This window comes from Glandiceps talaboti, chromosome 10 (genome assembly GCF_964340395.1).
Source record: "Glandiceps talaboti chromosome 10, keGlaTala1.1, whole genome shotgun sequence".
Taxonomy (NCBI): Eukaryota; Metazoa; Hemichordata; class Enteropneusta; family Spengelidae; genus Glandiceps; species Glandiceps talaboti.
In genome coordinates, this window is record NC_135558.1 from 12597933 (window position 1) to 12609364 (window position 11432).

General features: G+C 37.5%; 1 protein-coding gene across 1 annotated transcript in view; it reads left to right on the forward strand.

Annotated features, from left to right (window-relative positions):
* LOC144440602 (uncharacterized) overlaps positions 1-9569 on the forward strand; it is a 28834-nt gene extending 19265 nt beyond the window's left edge. The window contains exons 16-26 of the mRNA XM_078129988.1: positions 326-468; positions 1172-1335; positions 1983-2196; positions 2674-2890; positions 3458-3601; positions 4481-4633; positions 5550-5738; positions 6422-6634; positions 7177-7927; positions 8615-8756; positions 9449-9569. Coding sequence (XP_077986114.1) covers positions 326-468; positions 1172-1335; positions 1983-2196; positions 2674-2890; positions 3458-3601; positions 4481-4633; positions 5550-5738; positions 6422-6634; positions 7177-7927; positions 8615-8756; positions 9449-9569 — 2451 coding nt within the window. The remainder of the gene's footprint in view (positions 1-325; positions 469-1171; positions 1336-1982; positions 2197-2673; positions 2891-3457; positions 3602-4480; positions 4634-5549; positions 5739-6421; positions 6635-7176; positions 7928-8614; positions 8757-9448) is intronic.
* The last annotated feature ends 1863 nt before the right edge of the window (positions 9570-11432 follow it).

Below are 11432 nucleotides of genomic sequence, written 5' to 3' on the forward strand. Positions count from 1 at the left end.
ACATTGTCTCACGCAATGTATCTTGGAATTGGAAAATTGTCTACTGTTGGAGTGGTCAGCTTGGAATCTGTAACTCGTAGTTATGAGCCATACGGCTGCCATTTGTTTCTGAATACCTAACATCCCATGGCAAAATTACAATGAGTTTGGCACACAGTAGAATGTAAGGTACGTCGTGTCGTTACTCCTCTCACGTCGACCGGTGTGTGAGGGCGCCCCACCATGGTGTACCTTACAGACCAGGCACACTTCAAATTACTTGGGTTTCACAAGTTGTAAATAAGACAACTCCTGTCTTATCCTGCCACCATTGTTTCATCAACAGGTGTCACAGTTAGAGAAAGAACTGAGTCAGTATAAGAGTACGGCCATACAAGAAGTGGACAACATGGAGAAGAAACTACACCAGGCTTGCCTTGACCTTGAAGAAAGAACCGTACAGATAGAAGAACTGACACAGACTTTAAAGTAAGTGTTGATAGATAGCAGAGATATTGAACTCTGAAAGGATTTGTTTTCTAAGTTTATTTTGTCAGGAATCTCATGATAGTGTAAAATGAGTAAAAGTTGGCATTGGGAATCTGGTAAAAGAAAATTACTATAAAACGGTATGGCAATGCAAGTCATAAAACAATACACATATTGTGAATCTCTTAATGTATGTGAAGCCCATAAAGATAGCATTACCTGGAAGTATGATAAACTTACAGCTAACAATATTCCTGTTGGCTTCACACATGTACAGTGAGATTGACAAAAGATGTATTACTTGATGAACACACACGCACACACGTGCACGCACACACGTGCACGCACACACACACACACACACACACACACACACACACACACACAAACACACCTTCATGCACACATGCAGTGATGCATGCACACACACCTTCGCACACATGCATTCACACACACATATCTTCACGCACAAGCACACACACACACACCTTCACACACACACACACACACACACACACACACACACCTTCACACATGCATGCATGCACACACACACACACACACACAAACAAACAAACAAACTTTGTGAAAATACTCCTGTTGTCTAATTGGGTTTAGAATGGCAATGGTAAATAATAGAGAATTTGACTTTGTCCTTACTTTACTGGTATTTGACACAAAATACTCTACTGTTTTTTTTTAGTGGCATGCAGGATGATTTGAAGCAGTCTACAACTAGAATTAATGAGTTGGACAAACTACTACAACAAACACAGAGTGATAACGAGAATAAAGACACACAACTTAGACAACTAGATACTGCTCTCAAAGATACAAAGAAACACTTGGAACAGAAAACCATCAGAGGTGAGTTTAAATAATTGACTAATACGCCATGATCACTGGCCCAAATGCAGGTGTGGAGATGACAGAAAGTGATTGGTGATTGGCTAATTAAATTTGGAGACAATATAAAGTGATTGGTGATTGGCTAAATAAATTGGCGATAATATAGAGTACTTAGCTGATTAAATTGAACATGACAGGAAGTGATTGGTGATTGGCTAATTAAATCAGAGGTGGTAGAAAACAACTGGTGATTGGTGAAATAAAATCTATGGTATTAGAAGGTGCTTATAATGGGGTCTAGTAAACTGTATCTTCAATATTTTGGGTAAAAAAATAGGTATGCTTTTCTGAATCCCTATTCACAAAATACTTTGTTGGCCAAACAAGACAATTGTCGTGCATGGACACTAATATGAACTCAGCATTGGATTCTGTCCTATCAGCCATTGCATTATTGATGAGTCATACCAAAACTATGCTTGATCTAAATAGGAGTTTCAAATTGGGATTAGGTTAACGTTGTTGATTGAAATAGATCTAAAATGGATGGTGTGCAGTTTGTCATACGGGCATCACACCCCTACCTAGGTACCCTCCCCTCCCAATCAGACTTTGTATTTTACAAAGCACACTTGACAATAGGGAATCTTTGTTATCTCTTGCAGTGAGTGAATTAGAAGAGAGGTTATACCACATGGAGGAAGAGTTACAGCTACATCAAAGAAGGTCTGGACAACTAGACAGTGAAGTCAAACGTGCAAGTGATGACTTACAAGAAGCTATGCAGCAATTAGAAGAATTCCAACATCTTCTCCAGAACAGTAAACAAGACATGCAAAGAAAGGATGATAAGATCTCTGAACTGGATCAAAATTTGAAGTGAGTTGCTTCTTTTTTGTCCATCCCCTTCCCTTACACTCTACAGTCTTGACAGATTTGTCACTGTGAGCACTCCACTCATCCATTCATCAAATAATTCATTAATCAATCAATCAATCAATCAGTCAATCAATCAATCAATCAATCAATCAATCAATCAATCAAGTCATTTATAAAGTGCCATTATCCAGTACTAAGTAAAGTTCAGAGGAATTCCACAGCTACGTGTTGAAAGCTATGCTGAAAAGATGTTTCAGCTTCTTCCTAAAGCCATAAGCTGTGGGCTATTGCCGTATTTCCAGTTGTCGTGTTCAAGAGGTGTTGCACTCATGCTATTGTTTGTTAGTGACAACATAAAGTAGAGCACCCATAACAATAAGGTTAACATACCGGTATATATTTTTTTTGTCCATGTCATTCATACGTCCACAACTATCATGTTCATAATTCTAATTTTCCAACTTTTGATGTGCACAGGGAAGCTAACAAGGAACTGGTGAATCGTGACCAAGAACTAACAGACCTTGACCATGCACTGAAGGAACGACAATGGGAGTTGAAACAGAGGGCAGCCCAGGTGACTCAGCTGGACATGACTATGAAAGAACACCGTAGTGAAATGGAACAGAAGGTGATGAGACTAGAAGCACAGTTGAATAAGAGTCAATGTGAACTCAAAGAAAGAGCTAAACAGGTATGGGTCATCAGAGTTTTAGGTTTGATATCTTTCATTGTGCAGGTGCTTTACCTGAGTATTATGACTCTTCAACCTACAGAGCTGTACATGTCTTCCATATGTTTACAGTGTCATAGCCGGTTATAAATGGAACCTTTTCTGTTCAGCCAGTCTGCAAGAAGTACTAACAGAGTTATCGTTGCGTTATCTGTCGTTCTGCAATTTCTCGCATCTTTTTGTGGCTTTTTGTAAGGCCAAATGATAGAAATGTACCTGTCTCTCAATCAGTTCACACAGTCTGTAAATGGGGCCGTGTTTTCTGTTAGGTCAGTGTATAAGAAGTATTCGTGTACCTATTATATTAACACTGGTCAGGGAACAAATTTGAGGGGAAACCCTAACTGAGGTGAGGTGATTGCACATGGCAAAAGAGCTGAAAAACTTTCTTTCAAATGTATTGATTATCATTTACATTTGTAGATGGGTGGTGTGTCTTTTATGAAGACTTGTTTTAAGACCAATGTGCACTGATGTGAAATCAAGTGAAGATGTTTTTATTTAGCATATATTTGATTTGTTTTGTAGATTGCAGACTTAGATGATAAATTACAACAACAGAAAGAAGAGGAAAGAGAGAAAGGTCTACAATTACAACAACTTGAACAAACTATTCAGAGACAGAAGAATGAAGTCAGTCAGAAAACTGATAAAATCTCTGCTCTTGAAAAGGTAGGAAGTTCAAAGGTGTTCAAATCGTGTTTTGGACTAGTAACTATAACATAGAATTTGAATGTAAGAGGAACTCAATCTTCCTGTAAGACATGAATAACCATGAAAATTAGTTGTAGTATAGTGTTTGCTGAAATTTTCTATGAAAAAAAGTAGAGAAAACTCCTAGAAAAATAGTTCATATGAAATGGTCTGCCAAATATGTTGGAATTTCCCATTACCTGTCAATTCAACTTCTTGTTACAGCAAGTCAAGCCACCTGAAATATAATTTGACTACCTAGGTGCGTCATAAAAATAACTATCATGTGATTTTTTTGATCCACACTGTGATTTCTGCTCTACATACTACATACACTACTATGGGTGTACATGAGAATACGTTATCCTTTTTTGTTCTATTTTGACCCTCCAGCATGAGGTGAAATGCTATTGCAGGTACTGAGAATTAGCAGTAGATTTGAGAATTATTGCAAATTTAACACCTGAAAAGTTGGATAAATTGACCACTAAGAAGTCCTCAACAAGACTCCTGAAACTCAATGGGGAATCGAAATGACTGTTTTAGAGAAATTATAGTGAAATTCAAACATTCATAAATTATTTAGTTTATTGATGTCCACTTCATTGATTCATTCATCCATTCATTTTCTCAACCAACTTTGTTTTCAAATTGCCCCTAGATCATTAGTGTAAATAGCTTTTATTTACTATTGTCAGCTTGTCACACTTTCTGTGTTGGTATGTACATAACATGTTGCACATAGTGAGGCTGGGTGTGAATCTGTCTTGTTAAAACAAAAGCAATTGCCCATTGCGTGTGTGAGGGCGCTAATGCATCTCAGTGTACTAATCACAATTTTGATATTTACATTGGCAGAAAATCAAAGAACAGAGTTGTAAGATTGAAAACCAAAGAGATGAGGAACTAGAACAAGGCCAGCAGCTGAGAATAACAAGAGAACAAATGCAGAGACAACATATGGAATTGAACGATGTCAAGAAACAACTTGCACAGGCACAAAGAGAAAAAGTAAGATGTTAGACTGTAAACATGGAAATTTTCGCTGATGACTTATTTTCACTTATTTTACTGGAAAACGAAAAGCAAAAATAAGTAGTGACTAAAATACCTTCTTGTACATGAACACAATGTACTAGTCTGGTAATTAGTAAAAATTAGACTTTCAAGACTGTAAAATCACAAAATTTTCTAGTAGTGAAAATATGTAGGTTTACCATATTATAGGTAATTGAATCAAGGGAGAACTGGAAATCTGGTAAAACATCAATGTGATACCTCTGTCAGCTTAAAGGCCTAGGATTCTGTCTCAGGTTCTTACAGCAGAGTTATTTTATCAGTATTGGTGGAGTCAAAATGATTACATGTATCATTCTGTTGTTCTGGACTAACTTATTTTATAACTCTGCCAAACAACTGTTTTTCAATCCTAATTCAAACTGATCTAATGTGTCAAATCAGAAATGTGTGTGTGTCTTTGTGTCTGTGTGTTTGTGTGTTTGTGTGTGTTAGTGTCTGTGTGACTGACTGACTGTCTGTGTGTATGTGTGTGACTGCATGTGTGTGTGACTGAATATGTATGTGTGTGTGTGTCTGTGTGTATGTGTGTATGTATGTATGTGTGTGTGTGTTTGTCTGTCTGTCTGTGTTTGTGTTTGTGCCTGTGTGACTGACTGTCTGTGTGTGTATGTGTGTGTGTGATTGCATGTGTGTGTGACTGAATATGTATGTCTGTGTCTGTCTGTCTGTCTGTATGTCTGTGTGTGTGTGTGTGTGTGTGTGTGTGTGTGTGTGTTCAATTGGTATCTACACATTTTTATTCATGTCATACCAAAAGTCAGTGAGGATGATGCAAAAAAAATCAAATCAAATCATAGTGAATGTGAATACATTTGAAATGACTAGTTGTTATTGACTTCATTTACAGGATCGTCTAACTAGAGAGGTGGAAGAAGCCATGCAGGTATGGCATAGCAAGGAGGCAGACTGTGCTAGGATGGCTGACGAACTAGGTACTACCAGGGGAAGAGAAGCTGCAGGAGAGTCCAGATTTATGGCTGAAATACAACGAATGAAGGCTTCCCATGAATTAGATATGAAACAAAAAGATTTGGAGGTCAGTATGTGAAATAGTTTATCATATAAACCACAAAATCATCATATTTATTTATTTATTTATTTATTTTATTAATTTATTAATTTATTAATTTATTTGTAATGTAAGTTTCTGTCTACATGTATACTGCCTCAGTAAAACTAAACAAATCCAATTGTACAAATGTTGCACTGCCAGTGTCGTAGGAGTTGGACTGGACTAGCTTTGCTCTTTTTCCATGACAACAAATCAAGTTTCCATGGCAACACATCAAATTGCAATTGATCGGTGAGATGTATCACAAAATTCTCCTAGAATATGCATTACTTGACCTCAAGAATTCAACCCAGTGGTATCCGTGGGCACCTGGTAGGACTGAAGTTGCTAAATCAAGGATTTGATAGTACTCGTGTGCTGAAACTGGCCACAATGGATTGTATACTCCCCAGGCAGTTAAAAGATCTAAAGAATGTGTATGTTGTTATAAGTTCATGCCAGGGGTAATATTTTTATAAGTGCCATGAGCATAATGTAAGAAAGTGCAACATATAACTCTACAGTGTGTGTGTGTATATACATACATACTACATACATACATACATACATACATACATACATACATACATACATACATACATACATACATACATACATACATATATGTATAACTTATCACTGAATGTTTTATTATGAACTCGCTGTAGATTTCCAGTTTACAAGAAAGTCATGCCAGTCTGTTGACAACCAAGAACGCGTCAGAATCTAACCATAGATTAGAACTACAACAGCAGGAAGAAAAAGAAAAGGAACTTAAACAGCAAATGATTGCACTGGAAGATAAATTAACCAGTTTAGAAAATGAACTACGTGCCAGGCAGGATGTCATCGATGCAGCCAATGAAGCACTTGTTATCAAGGTAAGAAATTTGAGAAAAAATTTGTAGACTTTGAGAATGCTACTTTACACTGCACTTAATTTTGTATCAGTTTGGTAGACTGATTCTTATTGGTTGAAGTCCTGGTAGATGAAACAAAATGGTTGTTGGTATAGTAGTCCATTGCTGATTGGTTAAAGCTCCAGTAGATGTTACAAAGCACTTCTCATGTTATTTCCTTTGTAGTGATGTGAATGTATGTGTTTCAACATTTTTCTTTCTCAATTTGTCTTTTCTTTTGAGTATTCTTCCAATGAACTGAAGTTTTTCAAATGCCGATATAGCCACGTATGTAGACAATGAAACTGAGCCCTCGCCTGAAACACGTCTGAGGGACTGTTTTAATAACTTGTTGTTTCCAGTATTTGAACATAATCAGCATTTTGACACTAATGATTTACTTAGGCACAGAAATAGATTATGCTAAATGAGCTTAAAAAGTTGTGTCAAAATGCATACACTCCCGGTGGCTGTTTGTCAGCTGATGATGTGTTAGCGTAACATCATTTCACTTTATTTTACAGGAAGCCGAAGTGGCTCGTCTTAATGCTAAGATCTCTGGTTATGAGAGAGCTACATTTGGAGTTCGGAATCGTGAATGGACTCCGTCAGCATCCACTCATCAACACCCAGCAACAAATGGACATTTAGCATATAGCATGCCACCATTGTTGCCACCATTAGGTCCAACATTCCCAGTCATGCCTGGATCTCGTACTAACCTTCGACGTAGCACCTCTGACTTTTCCCTAGCTGAGCAGTCAACTCTGAATATGTCGGGTATAGATGATCTGCAAAGTGAAGCTGGAACGGTTAACACAACTAGAGGGTACTACAATCCGCCGAACACCTACATCAGCAGAGCTCCAGGAACAGAAGTCAGAGCAAGTGATTTATATGCCCCCAAACAATCACCCACACAGAGCAGACAAGACAGTGAATCCAGACACCCGGGGTCATTTCAAAGTATGCTACAGCAAGCCAATCAGGAATTTGTTTCATCTGTACCCACGACACCTAGTAGATATTCACCTCCAAGCCAAAATCCTGAAGTACCAATGTTTGTCGGAACTAGGGATGCCTATGAACGGGGTAGGACTCCCTTTCTCTCCCATTCTGTGCCCAGTTCACCAGCCAAGCCACCCACAAGGTCCTTGTCACCTGATAGGTACAGGTCACCTGAGATGCCTTCAAGATCACCAATGCGTACAGGTAGTGGACTTTACAGAGCAAGTTCACAACCACAGCTATATCAGGAAGATGTAGTCACCCCAGGTGAGTTGAATAAAGGATATGTTATACATCCGACATGCAAATACAAGATACAGAAGCCTCTGCTGAATAGCACCCCTAGTGGCCAAATTATACAATCTTTTGTCTTTCTCATTTTACTAATATGACATTCAGGTGTGCTTCACAGAACTTGTGATGTTTATTGCTACATGCATTATTGTCATCAAACTAGTTTGATCTTTGATGTTACCCATTTATTTCCATCTTTATTTAGTTCTCATGTACAGAGCAATTTTTTAAGTATGTACCATTGTACATACCATTGACTACCACAGATTCTTACAGTGAAAACTATTTTAAAAAGCAACATGTGCACCACTGCAGAATGAATCTAAACATTTTGCATAAGAAACTGCATGGAAATGCCAGGGTTAAAACAGAATTCAAAACCATGGCTTATGTGTGCATAATTTTGAGATACATAATTTGTAAAACCCTTGACAGATATTTATTCAAGTATGTCCACATACATTTATTGAAGTGGTTGGACTTATTTTTATTGATAAAATTAAACCAGTCATCTAGCCCGTTCAACAACCTTAACATGTGATTGATTGAGCAAACAAAAATGCCTCTTACATGAGAAACATCATTTGACAATCAGTTCTGCATCAGTGTAATTGTGAACATGGTTTTGACATACACTTTTGTTTTATTTTTCCACTACAGGACTTAGAGCAAGTAGTTTAGACAGGTCATCAGGTTCTCCTATTAAGTCACCACAGGATCGCTTAGATCAACCCAGGCTAGCAATTCCAACATCTACGCTGAAATCAACATCTCCTGTATCAAGCATGACACCTGAGGAATAGTAAGTCCAGCTATATACCTCTTACACATTTCCAAGATGTACCAAGCACAATGTCTCATAACGCCCCCCCCCCCCTTTCCTTCAAACTAAATAGGTTCTTTCAAAATTATGTAGTACTGAGTCAGTACTACTTTTGATTTTTTATTTAAATGGGGGTTAGCTTGAAGTTCCAAGTAATTTTTAAGGGGACTATTACAACGGGCTCCGTATGTGAGTGCATGCATCTGTCCATCCATCCATCCACCCGTCTGTTCGTCCGTAACACGTCATTTTTCAGACATACAATATCCGATCTCTTTCAAACCTAGCACAAAGATGACCCTGTCATATGACATATGTACATCATAACTCAAAAACTGTAATATACATAGATACTTCATTCAAGTGTCTATAACCCCCCCCCCCCCCTATCAGGTACAAGCTTTCTTTTAAGACATTGACCTTTGACATTGGCATTGACCTTGTTGGTCAGTTGTCAAAATGAAGCTAATTTTTTGCCTATTGCAAACAGTCTGTAGTATTTATGTGTGGACAGTTTCTTTTAAAATGTTACCCGCATTCCTTTTTATTTTTAAACTGTTCCAATGAGACACATAGAATTAAGTACAGCTTAAAAAATTAAGTTGATTTCTTTGTCTGTAAAACAAAATATGAATGTTTCATAATCCACATTCTTTGTATTCTCTTCTCAGCATGGCACACCTACAGGACAGACTTCGTGTCAACGAAGAAAGAAGACGCAGGATAGATGAACAGTTGGAAAGTGTTCGGGTAACGGCAAAAGAAGCTCATCTGAATGGTGGAATTCGCTAGCACTTCAACAAGATGAGAGAAATCACTAACATATCCCAATGAAAAAGTAGATACTACAGACACTTTTTATAAAATGGCAGAACTCAAGTGGCTTCCCCATAAATATACAGAAATGATCACTTGACTTGAACAATTTGTGGATTTCACCAACTATGGAGAAACAAGTTTACTGTGTCTCCCATAATCTATGTAAAGTTTTGTCCATACGCTAATAGACCTAGTCTAACTTTTTGGTTTTTTGTTGTTGTTGTGTACATAAATATTTACTTTTTAAAGTTAAGTAAATGTTTTGATGTCATCCTGTTGGTAATTGGCATATCAGGCTGGACCATGTTAGCACCCTTGCAGGGCCAAGTGCTTTTTGTAGATAATGTAAACCTGTTAGCCTAAGTTTTGACCACTTCAGGGGGAGGGGTGCATAAATTGGAGCCCACCCCCATCTACAATCAAAGTACCCAGGACGCTTACACAGCTCAGTACAGTGAATGTCATAACTTCCTGTAGAACAGGAAGTCTATGGATATGTTTATCGTCTCAAAGTAGAAATCACTATTTATGATAGAAGTTTTGGATCAACACTCCAGTTTTAATATCCCCACATTTTTATAGTTGTTGAAACAGAAATACATGAAGCCTTGTGTTTTGGGAAACTTAGAGATACATGCAATATATTGGTACTGTTTTCTCAATAGTTACTGACTGGGATCAACTTCCACATGGAATCCATATTACCTCATTCTCTTATTCTTTTCAAATGAAACAAGGAAGGACATCAAATGTTTATGATGTCACCTGAATGCAAAGAAAACATAAAATGTTTGCAAAAAATAACGAAAGAAGTATACATTTTAACGTTGTACTGTAGTATTTGGTGTTTAATGTGTTGTGCCAAATTAATTGGAATTCATGAAGTCTGCTGGACAGGATCGATTTCTTACAGTTAGACAGTCATTATAGATAGAATCCATGTAGTCTGTTGGACAGGATCAGTTTCTTACAGTTAGACAGCCATACTAGATGAAATCCATGTAGTCTGTTGGACAGGATCAGTTTCTTACAGTTGGACAGCCATACTAGATGAAATCCATGTAGTCTGTCGGCCAGGATCGGTTTCTGACAGTTGGACAGCCATACTAGATGAAATCCATGTAGTCTGTTGGACAGGATCAGTTTCTTACAGTTAGACAGCCATACTAGATGAAATCCATGTAGTCTGTTGGACAGGATCGGTTTCTGACAGTTGGACAGCCATACTAGATGAAATCCATGTAGTCTGTCGGCCAGGATCGGTTTCTGACAGTTGGACAGCCATACTAGATGGAATCCATGTAGTCTGTTGGACAGGATCTGTTTCATACAGTTGGACAGCCTAACTAAGTTTCTTACAGTTAGACATACAATTCATACATGCATCGAAAGACCTTAAAAGTTTTGAATATCAACCACGCTTTTGCAATCTTTGAAAGATTCAATTCAATTTACTCCTTGTGTTTTAGTCATCCATTGTTGTAAAGTCGCAGGCACCTCGACAGCACTGTCCAGGATTATGGATACCTTGTAATTTTCAATTGTGCCATTTTTCATTGCACCAGTTGCAAAATGTGCCCTGGCTTGCAACAATGAAAATCTTCCGAAAAATTAATATATGAAATGATGTTGGAAAAGATATTGAAAAATTTCACATTGCCTAACATCTGAACTTTCTGCTGTGGGAAATCACATGGCAGAATGTTCAAAAGATATGTACTCCAAAATAGTATAAGAAAGTAAGATTTGTTGATTGCAAAAAAAAAAAAAATTTAACAACTTAAAAAATGGAAATAATTTAATTTGTGTACAAACTTTGAGTACGATATCTTAAAG